Raw genomic sequence first — 24,985 nt, 5'->3', positions numbered from 1 at the left:
TTTTCCCTGGGGGAAACATTTAATGCGCTGGGTTCACTGCCCCCAAAGCTAGCATAGCACAGACATGAGAAAACCAATTAGAACTGCCGACGAATTCACTGCAGAGTGCCAGTGGCTGCCGCTCTCATTTGTTTGAATTTGAATTTGTGGAAATGGCTTGAAGCCATGGTATTTTAACACACTGAACTACGTGACACTATCCACCTGTCAGGGCAACCACCATTTCAAATGGGGAAACCACCCAAATTTAATCTATTATTAATGGGGACAAGAGTGCGCCACTCAGGTGAAAGTGCGCGGCTTAGGACTGTGATTGGATATCGTATGGACCAATCAAAATCAGCCATAGGGAGGGAGGGTTTTTCGGCTGCCATGTTTTCCCCCTTTCCACGACACGCGAGAGCGCCCCCCCCCCCCTCCCTGTTGGGAGGACTGCAGCGACTGCAGGGGGAAAAGAGGCGGCGTTCACGTTCGCCTCCCAAATTGGGAGGTACTAGAGGCCGTGCTACATGAATGAAAACGGAGGTAGAGACCAACAGGGCTCAACAACGAAAGAGTTAACCACAGACACATAGGTCCCCACGTACGCCATGACTAAGCAGCTGGACAGGCAGAGTTTTCAGAGACGAACAGGAAATGCAATTGATATATATATATATATATGTATATATCCCCTAACTGAATTAGGAAATACTGTAATGGCAGTAGAGAAGGAAGGGAATGCAATTTTATCCCTGGCTGTGTAAGAGGACCGAGTCTGCAGCAGTCATCCTTGGGCTGAGCTTGCAATGAAGACTGATGACAGAGGAAGGGTTCGAGAGAGAACAGCCCAAGGGCCAACAGTACAGACAGCAGGAACAACGGTACAGACAGCAGGGCCTAAAGGTACAGACAGCAGGGCCAATGGTACAGTACCCTCTCCACAGGAACCTGCTTTACCCCAAAAAAAAAAAAAAAGACTGACACAAGCTCGTGCTTCTGAGATGATGTCTGTATTTCTGGCGGCACATGCGGGCTACTGGATGGCAAGGCAACGTGTGGGTCTGTGGTTGGGCACATTGTAGACAGACTGCAATTAACATGCGCAAAAAGTGTATAAAAACAAAACAAAACAAAAAAAAAAACATTAATATATCTAAACTGGCATCTCAATTTTTATGTGTTCATCACGCAGTGTTTTTGTTTTCTGACGCTCCCTGGGTTGGGGGAGTTGGGGGGGGGGGGTCATGACACAGCATTAGGAGGAAGAGCACAATCCAACCAATCAGGGATCAAAGCAACAGGAAGGGAGTGAGTGGCCGGGTTAAGCTGACGACAGGAGGCCCCGCCCCTCTGTGATCTGATTCGCCGTCGGCCTTCCCCCTTCAGAACAGATGTACGTTCGGGGCACTTCCCCCTTCAGAACAGATGTACGTTCGGGATGCTTCCCGCTGTCCCGTACAGTCCACCCCCCGCCCGGGCCGACGCACGGTCCACGGCCGATCTCCCGCGGCTAGCTCTGGTGCACCACGCGGTCGATGCTCTCCTGGATCTCCGCCATCTTCTTCAGCACCTGGTTCACCTTCGCCTCGTCAAACTCCAGGCAGAGGAACTCAGAGTCCTGCGAGCACAGAGACAGAGAGAGAGAGACACGCACACGTATGCACGCACGCGCACACACACACACACACACACACACACAGACAGAGAGACACGCACGCACGCACGCACGCACACACACACAGACAGAGAGACACGCACACGTATGCACGCACGCACACACACGCACGCACACACACAGACAGAGAGACACACACGCACACACACACACACACACAGACACGCACACGTATGCACGCACGCACGCACGCACACACACACACACACACACACACACACAGACACGCATGCCACATACACACACATGCCACACACACATACAAGAGACACACGCACAGACAAAGACAGACAGAGCAGACTGGTTGAGTCACTTCATGTTTTCCTTGTCAAAGCCACATTAAATTACAATCACTTGGCAGACGCTTTTAATGAGAATGACAAAGAGGAACGGAGAACATCAGTGCTACTCTCAGGAACACAAACATGCGGTATCACCAAGGAGGCACGGAGGTGTGATACTAATAAGTGTACAATAAGGGGTATAACAACCCAACAACGTTAAGAATGCATATGAACATACGGACTGTGAATTTACAGAAACATGGCACAATAATCGGTTATTCCCCATCCCAACCGCCCACGAAACTGGATATCAAACGCCTGTTTTAGCTCGGAACACATGGACTGCAAAAGTAAAAATTTCACTCTGTGTGTGTGTGTGTGTGTGTGTGTACAGAATGTGGGCGGGGCAAATTCAGGTCATGTGACAGGTGAGGGGAAATGGATGACAGAGCATTCTGGGGATGCGAGCTCCTGCGCAGGAGAGGAAGCGGATGTGAAGCTGAACAAAGAAGCGGAGGAAAGACCTGCCCAACAGAGGCCCCACTAGGACAAAAAAGACCAAAATTGAAATGGTGCAGCGCTACGTGGCTATGCTCCCAAAACCCCAAATACAGAGCAGGGGTTACAGCAATAACTGCCGATAAATACAACTGGGCATTTCAAACTGGGGAGAAAATGAAGGGAAAATCCAAATTATTATTATTATTTTTTTTTTTTAAAACAATGGATGACACATATACATTTTACCATTTTCTCAAACAAAGAAGAGCTTACACGCAGTCATCTGACCGGGACTGGACATTTCTCAATTTTGCCCCAGAAGAAAGTCCCTGCTGAAATCTCTTACGGGACACACAAAGCCCTGGGCCTCTTTATAAATAGCCCGGAATATCAGCCAGTGTTGAATGTGACCTTTTCCTAAGTGTGCGCCGCGCGCCCCTTTTTCTGTCTGCCGAGAGCCGCTGGTGGAGGCGGCGTGCACAGCCACGGGAGCGGCAGACACGGAGATAAGAGCTGGGCTGGGGAGCAGGATGGACAGGGGGGAGGGGACAGGGGGCTGGGGAGCAGGAGACAGGGGGCAGGGGAGCAGGATGGGTAGGGGACAGGGCGCATGGGACAGGGGACGGGGGAGCGGCAGACACGGAGATAAGAGCTGGGCTGGGGAGCAGGATGGACAGGGGACAGGGGACAGGAGACAGGGGGCAGGGGAGCAGGGAAGCAGGGGACAGGGGGCATGGGACAGGGGGCAGGGGAGCAGGCCGGTCAGGTGGGAGGGGTCAGGGGGCAGGGCAGCAGGCCGGGCAGGGGGACAAGGGACAGGGGACCGGGCAAAGGGGCCAGGGGAGCAGGGGTACGGGTGAAGGCTGAAGTCAACCTGCAGTGAAACGGGCTGGTCCCCACACTGTCTGTGTCTGTGCGTTGAGCAGTGTACGATGTACAGCCAAGACCTGCAGCGTCTACAGCCACTTCACTCAACCCCTACAGAGGAAGTGACACACGCTACCTGAAAATGATCTCAACCAAAGCAATCTGGCTTCCAGATCATCCACTGCCCGTGACTCAACTACCCTCATTTTTCATATTTTTTTGCCCCCACCCCCCGCCCCACCCAATATATTCTTTTTTCCTGGATGTGAATCATTAAATTAGATTTTCCAGAAACTGCGCAAGAGCTTCTAATTTCATAAGACTATGATAACGATTTCCATCAGCAGTAAAAAGGAGAAGAAAAAAAAGGAAGAAGGATTCTAAGAAGCATGTTCCCTTCTTGAAACTGCAGGGATAAAGAAATGGGCCCTGGACAGTCCTGCTGTCATCGCCTTACACTTTAGGAATACAGAGAGGGACTCCACCAATCACAAAGCACCATTGTACCAGACAGTGGAACAACACCAACAGTGATTGGTGGATACATTCTGACTATATTGTTGGTTATCTAGGAAGTAGAATCCACCAATCACCACTGGCCCTGTGCTATGGACGGTTAACAGCACACTCCGGTTGGTGAAGCTCCTCTCCGCTATGCTATGATGATGGTGATGAAGAATTGCAAGCGTGGGAAGAAATGTCGATAAACTGGCGAAATCGGTGCATTTAACCCCCGAAAAAAACATGGCAGCGGGAGGAGTCCGGCTCCTCCCCCTTTTCTGAGAGGCCACGCCCACACCGTCCCGTGCCGTTGCGGCTGAGCTTTACCTGGCTCCTCCGGAAGCCTCAGAAAACACCAGAAAAACGGCTAAAAACACCAGAAAAACGGCTAAAAACACCAGAAAAACGGCTAAACCGTCAGACGGAGGAGGAAGAGCCCGCCGTTTAATTTGCCCCAGCGAGCACTGAAAGCCCCTCCTTGTTCGCGCGATTGCTCCGTCTGGCCCAGCACATGAAGCATGTTTCAGAAATTACCACGGAAACAACCGAGCCTATAGACCGGGGGGGGGGGGGGGTTCACAAATGAAATGGCCTTACTGTTCAGTGGAAATGCAATGGTCCTCCCTGCAGTCACTGCAAAAATGAGCCTCTGTTGGTTCGCCTAAATCTAATCAAGTCCCGCCTTCAGAAACTAGGAAAAAAGAACAACAGGCAGCTTCTGGATAACCTGTGCTCATGTTCTACGTTCCACATTCAGATCTGGGGCACACAGTAATAATTTTGTATACTTTTGAACAATTTTTTTACTGTTAACTTGCACGGTCACCAGCATGGATAATGTGTCACCTTTCATGCCTATGAGTGTTTATCTGCATCTAAGGAAGTATTTTAAATAATGATTCAATCTGAGGTCTGTCTATAACGTCACAATTACAGAACAAAGAAAGGGGAGGGTGCGGGATGGGGGGGGTGGGGGGGGGTGGTGTGTCCCAGTTTTGGGGAAACGGTGCTCCAGTTTACCGCGGCACATTGAACCACTTTGAAAACGGCAATTGTGTTCACGAACACAAAAAAAAGGCCAAAATAAAAGAGGTGAGTGGAGCTGGTTTTACTAGGCAGAAACACTGAAGAGTATCCGTTCCAAGGGAGGGAACCAGAGATCAGAACAGCACATCGAGGGGGTGCTGGGTGACTCATCCTGTTAAAGAGCTGTTCTACTGAATGGATTTTTTAAATTTTTTTATTTAGGATAACCCCATTGAGATCAAAATCTCTTTTACAAAAGGGGGGACATGAACAGAAAACACAAAGTTACCAAACAGGATGGTTGACAATCAAAAGTTGAGAAACATCAAATGGGGAATGAGGCAGTGGAAAAAGCAGTTAGAAAAGCAGAGCGGAAGGTTAAAACGTCATACTTCAGTCACTGAGTCATGAATTTCATAAAGTCAGTTAAAGTCAGCAACTGAAATTAATTTGTCAGGCTGCATGGATTGGCCCCTGCAGTGTGGAACTGAACCTGGACTACATCAGGGCCAATCACGGCCCGCAGCCCTGCAGGGTGACACGTGATTGGCTGAGACTGGCTGTGGCGTTCGCCCAGGGAAGAGAGGGGTGCGTCCCAATACTCTAAAAACGTATCCTCCTTTCCCTCCACTACCACCTCCTCTCCTCCGTGCCCGGGGAACCCGATTTTTGCGTCCTCTCTCCCTCCAATATCCCAATATGGGAGGAGACGAGTGGGAAGCAAACAAAAAAAAAGCAGAAAAAAGAATCAGCTCCTTGTTCTCCCCGCTACCACACATCACCAATTTAACTCCGAAAGGAAAATTAGCCGCAGCCGATTTTGCCGCTGGTTTAGTGGGTACACCAGTTGAGCTCGGCAAACCAGAGAGACAATGTCCTCTCTGAAGCGGATGCTTACCGTGTCCTGTCACTGGGTCCCCGATCACGCTGAAATCCACCCATGTTCCCATAATGTAGAGACTCGATGTGATCGGCCTCTCCTGATTTCATCAGTGGTGGCTTTGTCGAGAGCCAATTAACTGATTAAAAATTTAAATCTAGTGTCGGCAGACAAAGAGCGAATTTCAAATTAAGTGGAAGTTAGGAAATCGGTGGGGGGGGGAGGAGCAGGCCATTAGTCAAGGGTAATTACCATGCCAGATTGAAATATCACAGAAGAGGGGGGGAAAGGTTTCTGTCCAGTCTTACTCTTAATGACTGATCGAGCCCTGGGGGGGGGTGGGGGGGGGGGGGTGGGGGGGGGGGGGGGGGTCAGGGATGGATATTCTCCACTGTAGCAACAGCCCCTTTTGATACAGCACAAAAACCCCACGGCCAACTCACATCGCTCACCACATCGGGCCCGTCCCATCCCATCCCATCACACGAGACCAACTGACAGCAGAAAAGGCGCGCCACTGAAAAATGAATGAAGTTTCCGGAACCCGTAACCACGGACACCGGATCGTCCTCATTCACGAACCTCTTTATTTATTAATCCGATCGTTTGAGGCAGTATAACTGCATTCTCACTCGATACTCCCCCCCTTCTCCACTTCGCCGCCGCACGTGCCCACACTGGCCCCGACAAGGACGGGACAAACTTCCCTCGCAGTGTTCAGAACAGCAGGATCCTAGTCCGCAAGCAAAAAACAAACAAAACAAAAAAAAATCCACCTCCTCAGATGACATCCTGTTCCCCCTCCAACCATCAGCCTCTATCTCTCATAACATTCAGACTAGTTCAGGTTCTGAAATGTTTTTTTTTTTTAATTTTTTTAATTGCTATTTTTTTTTAGAGTGCTTATTATGGAAGTACTCCGTGTGCAGTATTCAGGATTTTAACATATTTTTGTTCTTGCTTTGCATAGTTACTCCACATTAGCACGTTAGCGATGCAAGCCTGGGAATGCTGTTAAGCAGGCCTGGCGGCATTACTCACACAGACTAAATCAGGTGAAAGTGCTTTTGTTCTCCTGTCGTGTGCGTCGCTCTGCATAAAAAAAAGAACATGCTAAATGAATGTAATGCAATAAAAGTAAAAAAAAAAAAGAAGAAAAACCTTTCAAAGTTAGCCAGTCTGTGCCACAGATGAGTAAAGATAGAGAACAGAGGGGCTGATCAGTACAGGACGGTTTCATAAACAAGCCCCTTATCACACACCACCAACAGCCAGCGACTGGGCCAACTTTTTTCCCTCCAATCTGCTGTGATCATATCAACGCGAATGGCATCTGAATTCCAGCGCCGTAAGACACATCATTCCTCTAATCAACAAAAACAACCTCTGGCTGTTCGGTTTCTCCTATAGTTCTCCAGCCCATCGAAGTCCAGCCCACTGTCCACCGGGCACAGAATCAGCCAATCAGCAGGAGCTCCGCTGTCTACAGGTCCCTTCTTTTACATTACATTACATTACAGGCATTTAGCAGACGCCCTTATCCAGAGCGACGTACAACAAGTTCTTCAAGGGACAGTTTGGGCATTATGCGAGGACAGCGATAGCCACAATGCTACGTTCACCATCGCAAGCAGTGCCAAGGCTTGCAGCACAACCACAGAAGTGTCGTCACTCAAGCTGGTCCCTGCGCCTGACCGAACCACAAACAGACAGTTCCGGGGGCGCGTTCTCAGGGCACTTCTGCGATTCGATTTGGGGAAGTTCCAGCTACGCAGACTCGCCCCCTGACCACGCTCCCAATCTCGCCTCGTCGTCTATGCGGTTAACTCCGCTACTTCCCCTTTCCCGCAAGAAACACGTCTGGGGGGGTCGTACAGAACAGACACACACGCACAGAAAAAAAAGCGGTAGTCTCCAGCTGTGCTGGGAACTCAGCCCAAAGTGACCGCTATCTGCCGCAGCGAGGCGATTTCGAATTTCCAGAAAGTTCCACGAGTAACGAGGGAAATGAAGCAAAGAAAGTAAAAAAAGGGCACTCCATTGGCCTGACCCCAATATGCAAAACCACATAAGAGGATGACCTGGACACCAGGAAAAATTGTCCTGAGCACTGACTAACAAACAGATTACTGCTTGTTTTTTCTGCACAAACATTTTTGATCATATTAATTTTAATGATTGCTGTACTTTGCCAAACTGGGTTTGTGCATTAAAAGGTTGTAAAAAAAAATCACTCCAAATTTGAAGGACAAAGGTTGGCAGAGGTTGGCAATCCAGGCAGACAACGGCTCATTACCGCCATTTGCTTGTGTGTGGGTGTGGGCTGGCAGTGTGCAGATGGGGGGGGGGGGGGGGGGGGGGGGGGGGGGAAGAGGGAGGGGTTTGGGGGTAATCTAGGCCAGTCTTCCTAACAGCGACCCCCCCAAAACCGCCAAACCACTAACCGAAGGCTCACGCTACCCGTGTGGTTTCATTCCATCAGCGCAGCCTACGCCCATATAAGGGCACATGCAGAACTTCTCCCGCCACTTCACATCCCTCTCACAGAGCAACGGTGCGGAGGTGTGTCCGAGGGCAGAACTGCATGCTGGGAAACCGGCTGGCTGGCTGGCTGGCTGGCTGGCTGGCTGGATGCCCAGCCCTGTGGCATCGGGGTAGAGAGGGGGGGCACCTGCGCCAGCGCCTGAACCGCTCCGAGCGGCCTTACCGCTGGAAACCCGCGGTGAGAAAGGGCGAGCGTACCGCCACCGCGACCGGGACAGCATCGCCCCGGAGGAGCCCGCCTTATAAAGAGAGGCACCCGACACCTAATCTTACCCGGGGCTTGTGGGACATTAATTAGGTCTGCGCATCGAGCTGGGGGACCCCCCCACTAACGGGACCCCACTGATGGGACCCCGCCCGGTCTGAGGAGCCACATTCATTGGCTGCGCTCATCCCTGTCACGGAATTTAACGTTCTCAGGCCTACACCCCCTCACCCGCACTCGCCCCTACGTCACTGTCCCCGTTCCCGTCACAGTGACACAGCCTGACCCCCCCCCCCCCCCTCCACCTTCCACCAGCGATATCATCATGCCACGTAATCAGAAACTAAATCAAGGGAGATGCACAAAACAAAACAGACTCTCGCTCCAACGGCACTGAACGTGATATTTAAGTGTGTTAACGCACTCGCTGGCAGAAAGGGGGAATGAGTTGCTGTGTAGCCTCCTCGCTGTGGCCATGACCACACTGTTAATTGCATTGTTGTCATTGCCGCAATGTTGTTTGTATTTCATGTTGTTTGTATTCCTGTTCCTGTTTCTGTGTGTACGCTTTGGCAGTAAGTACAAACGTATTTCATGCCAATAAAGCATTTTGAATTCGAATTTGAATTTTACTGTGATTAAAACGCCAGGGCTTGGCACAGGATCTGATCCCATGTGAACACCGGAGTGCTCCCATTACTAAGGAAGGACATGCAAGAACATAAAAGACACAACGACGGGGGGGGGGGGGGGGGGGGGGCGTAAAATAAAAAATCCTTTAAGCCTGTGCAAGACATACATCTGCACCAATCGAGAATGCGAATTCAGGATTTTGCATCATAACCCCTCATTGAATTTTGAAACCTATTGCGCTCGGTTTACACAAGATCCATTAACTGTGCAACCGCAACTGAAATAAACAAGCTTCTGGAGGACAGCGGAAGAAGATCGGAAAAAGCTGCCATAAACGTTCCTTCTTCAGCCTGAGCCAGCAGCACAATGCATAAGTGGTGCTCATAACTGTGCAACCCCCCCACCCCTCCCAAAAAAAGGACAGACCCATTATCAATAACCCTGTAATAAACAGTGCATTACCACCATCAGCACACGTCATCGTATCAGTGATGGAGGTCTCTAAAAATACGTACATAAAATGGACAAGTAGTAAAACACTGCGTTTTTATGTTATGCAGCCTAAGCACAGGCCTACATAGACGGAGGGCTTTAGGAATAACATTAGGCCTCTAGCTCATCACCGCAGCCAAAAACATTTCAGGCTGCACGTTGTTGCTTTCACGTTCCCAGGGTAGTTTGTCGCCATGGCGATGGATGCACGCTCCTTCAGACTGAGAGCGATGGTAAGGACGTTACTCTTGACACTCCCCCCCCTGAACGCCGGTCTGAAATCCCCATGTGAGGAAGTGTTCATGTGTTTTGGCGCAACCTCACAGCTAACTGTGACTCCTATTGGCCTGGTTGGCTTTAATGCGCCGTTCGGCATCGCCTCCTGCTTTCAAACCAAACCGCTCTCTCGCTTTCTTAAAACAACAACGACAACAACGACGACGACAACAAAAAGGGTTTTAGAAAAGGACACTTCGGGTGAAGAAACTGCCCGTTAACGTAAAGAATAACCAGCATGTGCTCTCCACTGCAGCCGATTATATGACAGCACCACGATTAGAACTTCAGGGTAATCACCGGAGGTACCTCTCATTTCAATATTCAGGCGGTTCAGAGACAAATCAATTTCCTGAGTCGGACGGTCCTGCCGTTCCAAACGATTAAATCAATGTTCCCCGTCCAGAACGAGATAATGGAATTACGGCCGTGGGTTTTCCCGTAAGAGGCGCCGGCTTTGTTAGCCGTGGAGCCGACGGATTGTGATGTCAGACGTGATGAATCCTCTCTTGATTTATCATCAAAGGAACCCATCGACTGAATCCATTTCTAAAAAAAAATATATCTGTCAATTAAGCCGACTTCTCCCTCCCTGGGAGTTATGGGTCCAAGACTGATCTGCTCAGGTTACTTGGATCCCGGTACGGAAAACAGGCTTTCCGAGCGGGAAAAACAGAGCCGTCCTTAAACCTGCACTTTAATTCTGTTTGAACTGAGAGTTAATCAGCAACGACAGCACCTTCATCACTGTATGTGTGCCTATGTCGTTCATATGCATGTGTGCGTGTGTGCGTGTGTGCGTGGAGTGCATTTCCATGATTAAGAATCTGTCACTGTGTTTCTGTGCGCCTGGGTGCCTGGGTGCATGTGTGTGTGTGTGCGTGAGTGCATTTCCATGATTAAGCATCTGTCACAGTGTGTGGATCTGTGACTGTCTGTGTGTGTGTGTGAGTGTCCATGTGTGTATGTGTGTGTGTGTGTATGTGTGAGTGTGCATGTGTGTGTGTGTGTATGTGTGAGTGTGCATGTGTGTATGTGTGCGTGCGCGCGTGTGAGTCTGTCACTGTGTGTACAGGTGCTCCTGTGTGTGCTGTTTGATCAGCACAGGTTGGGTGACAGTGACAGATGCACAGTGCTTCGTTGCCGGGTTTCAGAGCTCTGCAAGCAGCGGCAGGCCTAACAGACAGCTGGAGGCTGGCGGCAGTGGGCGGAGCCACGGCGGGGTCGGGTTCGAGGATGGACCCAGTGAAACGGCGCAGGCTGAAGCCACGCCCCTCCCTGCGCGTCGACCCCAACGGGCGGGGCCAGGCTGCGGCGATGCAGCGGCACTGCCTGGGCCACGTGCCGCCGCGAGCACGTTAGCATGTTAGCACGTTAGCACCCTCGCGCCTGTCTGAAAGTGTACCCTCCGGTCTGACGGAAATGTGGCGAGCTTTAAAAAAAACGCCACCGCAACAGGTCCACTCAGGACTGGAACCCGCAACCCCCGCAGAGTCCGCCGATCTGCCCTTCACAGGACATACCGCTAATGCCGCCGTGCGCCTCTAGCCAAATTACAACATCTTCTGTACAACGACAAGTGTGGGGGGGGGTGGGGGTGGGCGAAGACTCGCTCGGCCAACTCGCGTTCGGCATACTAATTTTGAAGCCAGCGGTCGATTCCAGACTTGTAGGCTGTCTAATGTCCGGTCTTCTCCCTCCTCCACTGAAAAAATAAATACCGTGTATTTACAATCCAACAGAAATCTGGGCCTACTTCAAAAGGAAAGGAGCGAAGAGGGAAGATCACAACCATGACCAAAGAACAAACTGGCTAATTAGAAGCCTGGTACGGATTATGGCTTAATCTGTTATTCATGTGCGTGCGTGTGTGTGTGTGTGTGTGTCTGCGTGTGTGTGTGCACGTGTGAACGTGTGTGTACATCACAGTGTTTTTTAAAAAAAAAATTTCTACTGCCCATTCAGTGATCAGTTTGACACAAGCTGTAATTAGAGGCTTTGAGAACAGGATTCGGGGAGTCCTTCGCTGGGTTGCTGAACTGGGATCACTCAACACCGACAGCGAGTCGTGAGTGAAGGTCACACTCAAGATTCTGTCACCACACGCCACCGTTGTCAAAAAAAAAAAAAAAAGCCCTTACAAAGCCAGACAAACACGTTGAGCAAACACGGGTCTATTTCAGACTACCGGGAGCTCTGTTACTGATTATCAAGGTCAACAGGGTACAGACACCGTCTGGCCCCAGCGCCGACAAACAGCACTCAGGTTAAGAAATAATCGGGTTTTCTAACCGCTGATTTTCGCCGAGTTTCGACTGAACCGTGTTGTTTGCGGACGTTTTGCTCAGACTGCGAGCGAAGCCCTCTTTGTCAACAGAAGGTGCGCGACGGGAAGCAGCCGACCAATCAACACGGAGCGACAGAAGTTCGAGGCACGTTTCAGACCGCGGATGTCAAGCTGACGAAAGGTTTTAACGCGATGTCCAAACATTTGCTCGGCCCGAACCGAAGCAGACCCACCAGCGCGCAGCCCTGCACTGTCTCCTCTTATGAAATCGCGGCGCTCAGAGTCGCGATCGATAGGCTGGCCACGCACTGTGCACGCGCTCGTATCTCAAATGAGATAAATCGATAGGTGGGCGTTTCTCTGACTGCGATCAGCGGGCGAGGCTGCCCTCTCGCATCAACAAATCAGAGCTCTCGGCCTCCATTTTGCCGAGTTTTCCCTTTTTTTCCCCAGCGGGATGGCGGGTGCAGTTATTACATGACATTACATTACAGGCGTTTAGCAGACGCTCTCATCCAGAGCGACGTACACGACTTTTTACACAGCGTTTACATTTGCATCCATTCATACAGCTGGATATACACAGAAGAACTGCAGCTTAAGTGCCTCGCTCAAGGGTACAACGGCAGCGTCCCACCCGGGAATCGAACCTTTGGGTTACGAGACCAGGTCCTCACCCGCTAGCACCACACTGCCGCCAGTTAGCGGTGCAGCGTCCAGCTGCGCGTGAGAACTACGTGCGTTTCCCTGACGACGAGGGGGGAGTGGCTCGCGGATCCCGGTCGCACGGCGAGCTAACGAGCTAACGAGCTAACAGCGTGGGCTGCTCTGTGGGGGGCAGCGGAGCGCGTGAGCTCCATCGAAAGCAGACCGCGGGAGACGGGAGGTTCAACGAGCCGCCCCGAAATCCACGGCCCTCCGCCTCGACGGGCAGGGGAGCTCGAGGAGCGTTGCACTCTGGGAAAAACGCGCCGGAGTCGCCCGCGCGCTCCTGGATGCGCTACGCCTACTTTGCCGATAAAGCGGGGGACAGGCTGCGTTAAACAGATAAAAACCCCGAGTCCCAGCGTGCTGTCGCAAACGCTGGCACCACACACGCACACGTCTAACGGAAAAAAGACAGAGTTTACATTCCTGTAGAAATGCTCACCAGGCCCCGGTGCCCACATAACGCTCTGCACGGAGACCTGGAGCCCGATCGGTTTCTAGGCTACAGCTTGAGTTTTCGCCACAGTATCTGCACACGCTGTACTTAACAACCGTGTGCCTAAATTAGTTTTTTTTTTTTTTTTTTTAAAAGATTTAAAAGATTCCTTTCTTTTAATAAAATGCCACAAATCAGTGTTTGCGATCGGTATCTGCGGCTTGAGTTTTGCCACAGTGTTGGTACACACTGTACCAACACACGGTGTGCCTAAATGAGCTTTTTAAAAAGATCTAAAAGATTCCTTTCTTTTAATAAAATGTTACAAACAAATCTTCGTTAACTTCACGAGTGGCCTTAAAAACAAAAACAGGCAAAGGGACAAAACCAGCAAGGGCAAGATTTGGACAGTGACTCAGCACTTTGGCACAGACATTTTGGCATTTGCTTATCGGTAATGCCCGGAGTGCGATGACCCCCTCGGTGTCTGTTGATACGAGACTTTCTTCACTTCTGAAATTAAAAATACATTTTTAAGTGATGCCAGTACCGGCGTGACCTGCTCATGCTGTGCATCAGCCCATTAACAGTGTTCTTTTTTAGGAAGTCCTCCGCGCAGACATGGGTTCACCTCTGACAGAGGTGCGGCAGAGTTTAAACCGGAGTAAGAAAACAATGACACACGTTTACGAGGCCTTCTGGGTGGCCTGTCCCTGTCCCCCCCCCCCCCCCCCAATGCCCCCCAGGAATCAAACCCCGTCGTTGTCAGCGCACCACTCCCCCAACCCCCCCCCGCCGCCCCCCTAATCTCCCCCAGGAATCAAACCCTGTCCCTGTCGGAGAACCACTCCCCCACCCCCCCCCCCCCCCAATCCCCCCCCAAACCCCCCCCCCCGCAGGAATCAAACCCCGTCTGTGTCTTCCAGCACAGCGGCTACATAGCTGGAGTCTGCAGACTTTTCTCTCCCCCCAAACCCCCCCCCCCCCCCCCCACCTAAGCGGTGTGGCGGAAGCGATTCAAGATTGCAATCCAGCAAATGCATGCCTCTGATTGGCTCGTGCGATAAAAACAGGAAGCCGGGTTGTGAAAGGGCTTCCAAGGTTTCGGGGGACGCCGCGGCGGGGCCGTTTACCTATGCCGCTAACGGTCCGCCCTCCGTCAAACGGACAGGAAGTCACAACGCTCGCCTGGGCGGGGCACAGGAAACAGAACCCCCGCCCCGCCAAAGGGAAGGGCTCGCCTTTCCTCCGTTTGAAAACCGCGTGAGGCCCCCGCCCAAACCCCTCTTTTGGCGGAAACGTACAGGCCCGTCTGGCGGCTCTGTGCGTCCGCAAAACCCTTTCAGTACAGACCTCCGCAGCTTCCGTTCACCTGGTGCACAGGGCTGCCAGCTTCAGGTCAGGGGGTTCGCAACCTTCTCTGATCCAGGGACCCCCACCCAGGCTCAAAGGCATCCAGGGGACCCCCGTCATAAGTTAAAAAAGGGGTGTATTTAAAAATAATAATAAATAAATGTAATATTTTAAAATACTATCCAAAATCTATGTATATTCATTGCATAACATGTCTGGCCAGGGACCCCCACCCCAGTATCTTCAAAGACCCCCTGTTGAAAACGCAGGCTGTAGCTGAAGAGGAGTCGAGCAGGCTGGAACGCACTGCCATTAGACTAAGGCCTTAGATGGGCACTCGGAACACAAACGCATTGGCTCCGCCCACACAGGACAGAAGAGCTGCCCATTGGTCGCTCGACAGCAGTGTGCTGTATTGGTTTATTGTGCTGTGTTAACTCCACACAGCCCGTGTATAGCATGAGTGAGGAGATAAGGAGGACCAGCTCACAGACAGGCCTGGCTTATATAATCATTTAAAATACTTCCAACACCTTTAGACTCAAGTAGGAAAAGATAACTGCAGATTGCCTACAGTTTTAAAATAAAAGTTGATCTTCATCAACATTCAGAAAAAAAAAAACAGAAGTTCTTTCCTGAAGATGGTTGGTTAGAAACATGTTTCACTGAAAATTCTCAGGGAGTTTTTTAACATTCTCAGGGAGTGTTTTAACATTTCAAAAGCATCTGAAATATTTCAGGTACTTACTTAACCAAGGAGTGGCACGCATTCATGCATGCTGGAGTGACTGTTGTTGTGTGCGCACAGACATGCACAAACACACACGCATTTTTTTATTCTGCAAGAAATCGGTCTAGACAAACCGCTAAATGGCTACGCTCAGAGAGTGCACAGAACACACACACACACATACACACACACACACACAGACACACAGACACACGCGCACACACGCAGGAAATAAACACACACATCCCTTGCATCAAGTGTTTCTCTTCCAGGCATCAGACAGCTGAAGATAAAGGGAACAGATCAGAGGCCTGTCCTTGCTTTGCCTGGCGGAGGGGGGGGGGCGGGGGGGCAGGAGGAGGGGGGGACGGGGGGGCGGGGGGACGGGGGGGCGGGTGGGGTGACGGCGTGCTTGAACCGCTCAGCGTGTGAAGCCAGGCCGTCTCTGCGGGCGTCCGCTCCACCCTCGCGGGCCCCCGAGCGTCCCGCCAACCCGCGCGCAAACTTCAACCGGACAGGAAGTGGTTTTTTTTGGGGGGGACTTGGCGCCGAGATCAAAGCCCCCAGAAGAGCGCTGCGGTCTACAGGACGCCAGGTCGGGTCGGCCCCGCCCCGGTCTGTCCTCATCGCGAAAAAAGGTCAACGCCCTCCAGTTAGAACGCCGACCTCGTTTCAAACCTGCGCTCCGCTGGGACGGCCTGTTTTAGAATGAGATCAGGATCGGGACCGGGCCAGAGTGACACGAATCTGGGACACTTCTCATTACACCCGTCCTGCCAGGGGATGGGGGGGGGGGGGGGGGGGGCTGACTCTGTCCTGGCACCCTCACTGCATCTGCCCCTTATCAGGGGCAAAGACATTAGTACCCAAAATACAGAAACCAGTTACAACTGAATTGATAAACAGAAACAAAGAACAATGCAGAAAAAAGTACATATTACCAACATAGACATTACATAAATACATATTTCAGTATGCTATTTAACTTCATTTACTCTGCTGGGACGTCCACACTGGTAAATCTGCACTGTGCTCAAAAGCTAGACAGCTTTTCTCTGCTTCACCTAATTTCCTCACATAGGCCGGCCAGCCCTGTCTCATCTCCCGTCTGATTGGTCGGGGACCCCAGACGGGCTGACCTCCAGAGGTTTTGGCGAGACTCTCGGCTTACACCTCTCGCCTGTCTGGGAGCTTTTAGTTTTGGCAGGCGGCAGAGATCCCCCAGCCGAAAAAGGAGGCACAGGACATCGGCCCGATTATCAGCGAGCGGAGAGGAAGGAGAGGGCTCATCTGCGAGAGAGCCAGAGGGCTCACCTGTGAGAGGGCCACAGAGTTCACATGGCCACCCCCCATAGTACCTTCAAGGGCCCCCAGGGGTCTGTGGAACCCCTGTTGAAAAACCCTGGCTCTAGAACACACAACACTGTCCTTTACTGCTTTTTTTTGTTGTTGGTATTTTTGCATTATTCAGATTGGGAAGACAGAGACGGTAACAGATACAGGAACAATCACAGCACAGAAATCGCTGTGGCGGGGGAATCAGAAACCCCCGCTGACATTTGGTGTGGGGATTCGTACACGGGAGAAAAGCTGTCTCAAAAGAGATGTAGAACTGCAGAGTTCTGTCACGGAGGTACATAGCCCGCTATGGAACAGACATAAAAGCAACGTCTCTGTACAGGACCAACAGCTTTTTTTTAGAGGACACCTTGACCTTGGAGTGGGCCCCTACGAGGGTTTTTAAGAGGACAACCCCCCGGCAACAGGTCCTATCAACATGCCCAAACCCCCCTACGTAAAAAAAGGAAATAAAATTGTAATAATTATTTGCTGTAATGTCTGGAACGCAAGCTTCTCAAGCTACTTTACAAAATCACAAATGCGTCCTGACCTTCAGGCACGGGGGAAAAAATTGGTTTAGAGGAAAAGCCTTCCTTGATGTAATAGAAGCCTGAATCAAATCTAATTTACCTGGCATGTGGCATTTAGGACTTCCCATTTACTGTTCCACTGGGAAAAAACATTTCCCCGTGCCTGGTCTTCAGTGTCACTTTCCAGTTACATGTGTGTGTGTGTGTGTGTTTGTGTGTGTGTGTGCCTGTGTGTGTGTATGTGTTGTGCGTGTGTGTGCGTGTGCCTGTGTTGTGTGTGTGCTTGTGTGTGTGCATGTGTGCGTGTGTGTGTGTGTGTGTGTGTGTGTGTGCGTGCCTGTGTGTGTGTGTGTGTGTTGTGTGTGTGCTTGTGTGTGTGCATGTGTGCGTGTGTGTGTGTGTGTGTGTGTGCGTGCCTGTGTGTGTGTGTGTGTTGTGCGTGTGTGTGCGTGTGCGTGTGCCTGTGTTGTGTGTGTGCTTGTGTGTGTGCATGTGTGTGTGTGTGTGCCTGTGTGTGTGTGTGTGTTGTGCGTGTGTGTGCGTGTGCCTGTGTTGTGTGTGTGCTTGTGTGTGTGCATGTGTGCATGTGTGCGTGTGTGTGTGTGTGTGTGTGTGCGTGTGCCTGTGTTGTGTGTGTGTGTGTGTGCCTCCGGTTGTATAACCCCCAGTTCAGGGGAACGCACATACAGTGCATTAAAGGTGCTCGAGCAGTTGCATCAGAGGTTAATAATTAAGAGAGGTTGGCACAAAAGTTGGCACGCCCGTCCTAATGTATATCCAAACTGAGTATTGCATTTATCACTTCTTACACAACATTAGAATTTTTTTCCCCCATTTGAAAAGCATGCTGGGAAAATAATAGGCACGCATCCTGCAGACACTGGAGCATCGTGGCAGGGGGTGGTGGCATTGAGATCGTGAGAAGGAGCAGTTAACCCCCTTCCTCTCCTTTTTTTTCCACTCAGGGTTGCAGTGCACAGACCTGGGAAACAGGAAGCGGGCTCACTCATCCAGTTCTGCAGAAAGGCCGCAGCAAGCCACAGAGCCTCCTCAGACCTGGCCTGCAGCACACGGCAGCGCAAAGGGACACCGCTATCTACACCATGCAGGGGGAGAGCGGCACTCTGCGGTCTCTGGCCCTCAAAACTCCACTCTACACAGCCTCAAAACACCACTCCACACAGTCTCAAAACACCACTCAACACAATCTCAAAACACCACTCCACACAGTCTCAAAACACCACTCCACACAATCTCAAAACACCACTCCACACAGTCTCACAACACCACTCAGTCTAAAAACTTTGCCCCACAGTCTCAAAACGCCATCCCCCGTAACTGACATCCTGCCCCCACAGCCAATCAGTCTGCAATCGCCAGAAGATGTCATCTAACAGCTACCGCAGAGCGTACCGTGTTTTTTTCTCCCAATCAGAGGTCAAAGTTCAAGGATTCTACCCGGTCTACTTACAGTGGGCCCACTTCAGAAACCTGCGCAGGAGCAGCTAGCGCAACCGCTAAACCGAAGCACGACCTGGTGCGTTACACCCACTGATAACCGGGACGTGCTGGATTACACCCACTGATAACCGGGACGTGCTGGATTACACCCACTGATAACCGGGACGTGCTGCATTACACCCACTGATAACCGGGACGTGCTGGATTACACCCACTGATAACCGGGATGTGCTGCATTACACCCACTGATAACCGGGATGTGCTGGATTACACCCACTGATAACCGGGATGTGCTGGATTACACCCACTGATAACCGGGATGTGCTGGATTACACCCACTGATAACCGGGACGTGCTGGATTACACCCACTGATAACCGGGATGTGCTGGGTTACACCCACTGATAACCGGGACGTGCTGGATTACACCCACTGATAACCGGGATGTGCTGGATTACACCCACTGATCACCGGGATGTGCTGGATTACACCCACTGATAACCGGGATGTGCTGGATTACACCCACGGATAACCGGGACGTCCTGGTAGCCCTGTTTCCAGGACAGAGGTGAGCAACGAGGGCCGTACGCATTTCTGGTTTTCATCCCAATATCTGGCCCTTAATTACTTAATCAGCCCGGACGTTTACCCCCTTTTAACATTTTAGCTAACACAGCGGTTCATTACACAGCTAGGCCTAACACACACACACACACACACACACACACCTATTTTCTTCCAAGTCCAAGTCGGGTTGCTGCGTTTCGGGCGAAATCAAAAAGCAGCAGACGTTGTGGCTCTCCACGTCCAGGGTTGAGGACTCACTGGTTCATTCAACATCACCCCCCCCCCCCCCCCCCCCCCGTTTCAAAAATAAATGAGTATGAGATTTTTAGCATGAGATTTGACACCTCTTCAGCATACGTGTGGCGTTTCCGAGTTGGTTTTTGTCCCCAGTGTGATGTTCGTTAAACAGGACCCGTCTGAGCTGTGAACTGAAGCCTTCTGTAGGCACCTCTTCTTCGTGGTTAATCCGCTCTAAACGCTGTGTCGGAGAAACGTGATGCTGGAGGTGCCCTTGTCCTCAGGGAGTCTCCGTGTTGTTCGCGCTCAGCGTCTTTCGCACACTGCTGTTTATGCAGGTGTGCGGTGGGGGGGGTGGTGGTGGGGGGGGGGGTTCTTCTGAGAATCCCGTCCAATAACAAGACCAAAAACACACTGGTGTTATCACTGCGCACACCGACTCAATGTGAAGACACACGGCAGCCATGTTTTCTGCTGTTGATACAGGGTCATTATGATTTTTTTCCGATTATGAGAAGATTAAAAAAAAACAGGAAGTAGATCTGAGTAGACTACCACCGGATATCTGTGCCAAACTGAGGCTTTAAAGTGCATCAAACTGCAACAGGCTTAAACAGGCCCAACAATCACACGTCTTACAGCTTACAAACTGCAAAGATGGAAACACACCTTCCCATACACCTCGGTACAAATAGTTAGTTCATGGGCCAGCAAACACATTTGCACACACAAATACACACACGAGGGGGGCAAACTGAGGGAGAAATCACAAAACACATTTCCTTTGCTGAAAGCGCCCCACAAGCAAGCAGACATCTGGGACACGCATTCCACGGGTCTGCAAATGAATCATTTTGTTATAAAACAGCGACCAGCCACAGCCTTTCCCTGGGACGGGAGCTCTTAGGGCCGAATCCAGACCTGCGTTTCAGTGCCGCGTGGAAAGGCCTCCGAGATCCAGCTCTCTGATCAAGAGGTCCTGCAAACCCACGGCTGCTCAAGGTCATCCACACAGGCAGGGGGCGGCAGACGAACGGCGGTGCGCGCCGGGTCCGGTCGCATCAAATTCACGTTCATCCTCTTCCAAAAAGGATGCAAAAAACTTGGCCGTAAATTCTGGGAAAAACTAGACCACAGACCGCTACAGAGAATATCGCTTGCTCATGCCAGGGCAACACGTTGATGTATTTATGGCCATATGTCAGGCTCATAGGGGGCCAGCCTCATCATCAGTGAAACTCAGCGACGCTGATGGGAGGCCAACCCCAAAGAGCTGACTGCGCACCACCGCAAGCTGTGACCTAATTAACGTTGCTCACATCACGACAGCATTGGCGGCATCCTGGCGGCAGTGTAGCACAGTGGGTAAGGAACTGGGCTTGTAACCGAAAGGTCGCAGGTTCGATTCCCGGGTAAGGACACTGCCGTTGTACCCTTGAGCAAGGTACTTAACCGAAATTGCTTCAGTATACATCCAGCTGTATAAATTGGATGCAGTGTAAATGCTATGTAAAGAAAGTTGTGTAAGTCGCTCTGGATAAGAGCGTCTGCTAAATGCCTGTAATGTAATGTAATGTAATGTAATGCATTCCGCCAAAGATGTCGCTAGCCGCTAGCTGCTTTTTTCTCGCGCGGTTCGCGACGAAAACAATGACACGACGAAAACCGCCGTGTTTTTCTTTTTTCTTCCTGCGTCTCTACAACGATACGCCTGCACCGTTACCCCCACACGCTGCGCTCGAGTGATGTGGAGAACCAGAAACGCCAGTTCAGGAGAGCCGCACACAATGCGACGGGCAGATTAAAGCGACTCGCTGCCGTGGCAACTGAAAGAGGCTTTTTTTTTTTTAGTTATGCGGAGTCATTTACTGAACCGCGGGTTCCGTCGGTGGAATGTGCTCATTTTCCACCTGACTTAAAATTCCATCTCGATAAATCGCTTCAAAAAAAATGAGCTGGACTTAAAGAACATTAAGCCCTTCTCATAGGGTGAGAAGGTCACCACAAACACACACACACACACACACACCGTGCAACAATATTTTAAAAGATTACAGCAGAGTGCACTCGATCCCAAAAACAACAAACAAAAACATCTGGGGTTCCTGCCTTAATTTTGCCAAAATATCTGTCAAATTCATCAGCTACTTTTAATTTCACTACAAAACAGGAGTACGTGTCAATAAGGTCAGACCAAAAATGGAGAATTCTTATGTCAAAATGGAGTGGAACAGGGAATTGAGACTGAAGGCCAGCCTGTCTGAGGAAATTGTTTGCGAAAGAAAAAAAGCAGAACGTAATCAGAGATCTGGTCCGCAAACACGTGGTCTGAAAAAAAGAAACAGCAGTCAGAACAAGCAGACCGCAGAAACACAGGCCCAGTAACCCAGTAACGAAAGCTTTGATGCAGGCTAACTGGCCATTACTGAGATCTGTGGCTTTTATATCAAACACGCTGGCGGCGCCCACAGCAATTAAAACACCGTTTCAGTTCAGGCCAGACAATTACAGTGCTAAAGATAACAACAACAACAGCTACAAATGAATGACTGAATGAAGGAATGAGTGAATGACTAAATAGGTAAATAAAGAAATAAATCCCACGCAACTTTGCTATTTTTTCCCCTCACCCTTAAAGGGCAGTATTCCGTAAGGTTCATTTAATCAGGGCCCACGTTTCCCTTCCCTAATTGAATCCTCAATTAAGCACCTTGCACGTGCGACCAATATTGTTAAATTATATTCGTCTGACTGTTCTTCGTGTGGGGGAAGCCCTCTGATGTGGATGCGCAAAAAAAGGCGAAGGCATAAGCTGACGTGACTGGGACCACAGGAGAGTAGAGTGCAGAACAATAACAATATCCCCCCCTCCCTCCCCCTCCCCCCCAATGGAGAAATAGCTGAAGAGCAGCTTCCGATACCAGAGAAGGGGAGGATGCTTCATATCCACTGTGAAAAGCCACATCATAATTTGCTTGCTGACTGTCCTGATGAAGACTTTACCTGACTGAAGTGTTGTCTTTGTGACTGTGGTTAATAAACTTACTTTAGCATAACTAAACTGTGTGTGGGACATTTTTCCATTCTGCAATTTGCCTTTCACCCTCAACCCCCCGCCCCCCCCCCCCACCATGCTTGCATGTGGATGTGATTTTTATATACGCTGGTAGAACAGCGACATTTTAATATTTTACAAGAGGAAGTGACTTGAAATAGCTGCATTCCCACAGCTGAGGGTGTCACATTGAGCCAGAAGGTCAAATTTGTACCCAAATCTTCAACTCAAAATCTCTGGTCCTATTTATTTGGACCTGCACTTTTGAGCCAAATGACTTGGCCATACCCCTTGACCTGCACTGACCACGCCCCTTGACCTGCACTGACCACGCCCCTTGACCCGCAGTGCCCCCCCCATACCTCTCCAGTCCGGCCCATCTCCAGCTCCACCACGGCGACGGGGGCGTTGACAGGCTGCCCCCTGCTGGCGGAGGTCGGCAGGTCCACCCTCCAGCTCAGGCCTCTGAGCCCCGGCTCCCAGCGGCTCTGGGACAGCAGGCTCTCTCTAACCCGGGCCCGCTGGCTCTTCCAGAACTTGGACAGGGAAGCCGCCTGTTCGGGGCTCACCCCCCCGCCGCCCTGCTTCCTCGACTGGGCCGTCAGGAAGGCCTCCAGCTGGGCCTGGTCCATGTCCGCCGAGGCTATGGACTAGACAGGGGACGGGGAGACGGACAAGGACACACAGAGTCATTGATGAGAAGCACCATGAGTGCTGATAGCTCCCCCTTGTGGAGAATCTTCAGCCTGCTAAACATGACTCAGTGAGTGAGCATATATGTACATACATATAAAGAGGACAGAAACAGAAATGGAATAGCAAATTTGTAGGGCAAAGGGGTTTTTTTCTGCACTAAGGAGAAATTTCAGATTGTGCTTTTACATGAAGACGAGAGAAATAACATCAGCAAGGTGATACCCTGCGTTCAGTGACGCCAGTACAACAAGACTTATTACGGAAAGAGACTTAAACTGTACAACCATCAGATTACTTGGATCTGTAAACTGAGATTACCATAGGATCCTAAAGTGAAAGCAGGGAACGCATAGCGTGTGTTAGTGCTGCCGCCCGGTGGTCACATTAAAAAGCAAAAACAATTGGCAAGAAAATCCACCGCTACATCACACAAGCAAGCATGTACCAATTACGGGGAACTATTTTGGATGAACGGTATAGTAGCAGGCATAAACGATACATGAGGTGTGCAAAGTAAGATCTCCAAAGGAAATAAACGCAGTGTGGCTTGTCTATGCCCATGCAAAGTGTGCATCTGCATTTTCAGTTATTTAGGTTTAAGTGAAGAAGCAGCAGTTGTAGGGTTGTCGGGTCAGGTTTGCGATGCATGTCGCTATTTACAACCTGCAACCATAAAACAAATCTTGCTGCAATGCATGCAGATTATTGGACTGGCACCGATGGGCACCGCTAAGACCACTAAACGCAACAGTGCATTGGCATTCCTAGGGCATTCGTTTATATTTTATCTAATTGTGTAAACTACATTATGACCACCTTACATGAAGTGACACAACAGGAAATACATTTTATCAAGACAAACAAACAATCATGTTTGCACATAAAAACGTTAAAATGTAAACATCTGTATACAACACAAAAATGTAACGCTAACTAGCTACCTTCAAAAGACCTTTCATCTTCTCGAGTAAAACGTGAAACTCCTCCTGTGACAAATCGGGGTACAGCTCATTTTTCAAAAGCTCCTCTGAAATTTCTGAATTGTTATAGTACACTATCTGAGCGATCCCATTTAGCAAGCCGTTCAGCGACTTCGAACTGTCTACGTCCGCCATGTCTGCGAGCCTGTATCCGGGTCACATTGACAATGTCATGTGATTGCGCATGGGCGTGGAAAGAGCACGTGAACTGATCACAGCCTCACAGAACTGGAAGACTCTCTCGTGTATATATGGTTTTGAGCCCATTTTCCTATTATTAGCCGACCCGCTAGACGGACATCTAAGCAAATAAAAAGACAGCGTACGTTATTTGTCTTGAGAAAAGCACATTGCATAATGTGTGCTTTGGTACTGTAATAGCTGTCACAATTCATAATTCTACTAGTGCTTCCACCACTTGTAGTTTTTGCTCAAATCTGACATCCTTCGACCTTAAATATGTTCAGTTTGTGCATAAAGAATGTTTACTTAAGTTATTCCTATATCATTCCTAATTTAACAAATACCGTGTGCATGACAAATTACAAAGAAACCCATTTTTACAGCTTGATATACTGAAGAAATGCAGGTTAAGTGCCTTGCTGAAGGCCATACATTGTATTCTTGTATCTTGGTGCTCCATTTTGTGTGCACAAAGTGCACATTTCACAAATACCACAGATACAATATTTAATATAGTTTAGCAAATGCATAAGACAATTTCTCATAAAATCCCAAT

The 24,985-nt window shown here is 50.1% G+C and overlaps 1 protein-coding gene across 1 annotated transcript; it reads right to left on the bottom strand.

Annotated features, from left to right (window-relative positions):
- Positions 1-24,423, bottom strand: commd1 (copper metabolism (Murr1) domain containing 1). The gene is made up of 3 exons (XM_035406183.1): positions 24,208-24,423; positions 22,933-23,220; positions 1-1,600 (listed from the first exon to the last, which is right to left on the bottom strand). The coding sequence occupies exons 1-3, from the start codon at positions 24,379-24,381 to the stop codon at positions 1,493-1,495; spliced, it is 570 nt and encodes a 189-aa protein (XP_035262074.1). The 5' UTR covers positions 24,382-24,423; the 3' UTR covers positions 1-1,492.
- Between the last annotated feature and the right edge of the window lie 562 nt (positions 24,424-24,985).

Source organism: Anguilla anguilla, chromosome 2, assembly GCF_013347855.1.
Source record: "Anguilla anguilla isolate fAngAng1 chromosome 2, fAngAng1.pri, whole genome shotgun sequence".
In the NCBI taxonomy this organism is placed as follows: Eukaryota; Metazoa; Chordata; class Actinopteri; order Anguilliformes; family Anguillidae; genus Anguilla; species Anguilla anguilla.
This window is presented reverse-complemented; position numbering and strand designations above follow the sequence as displayed.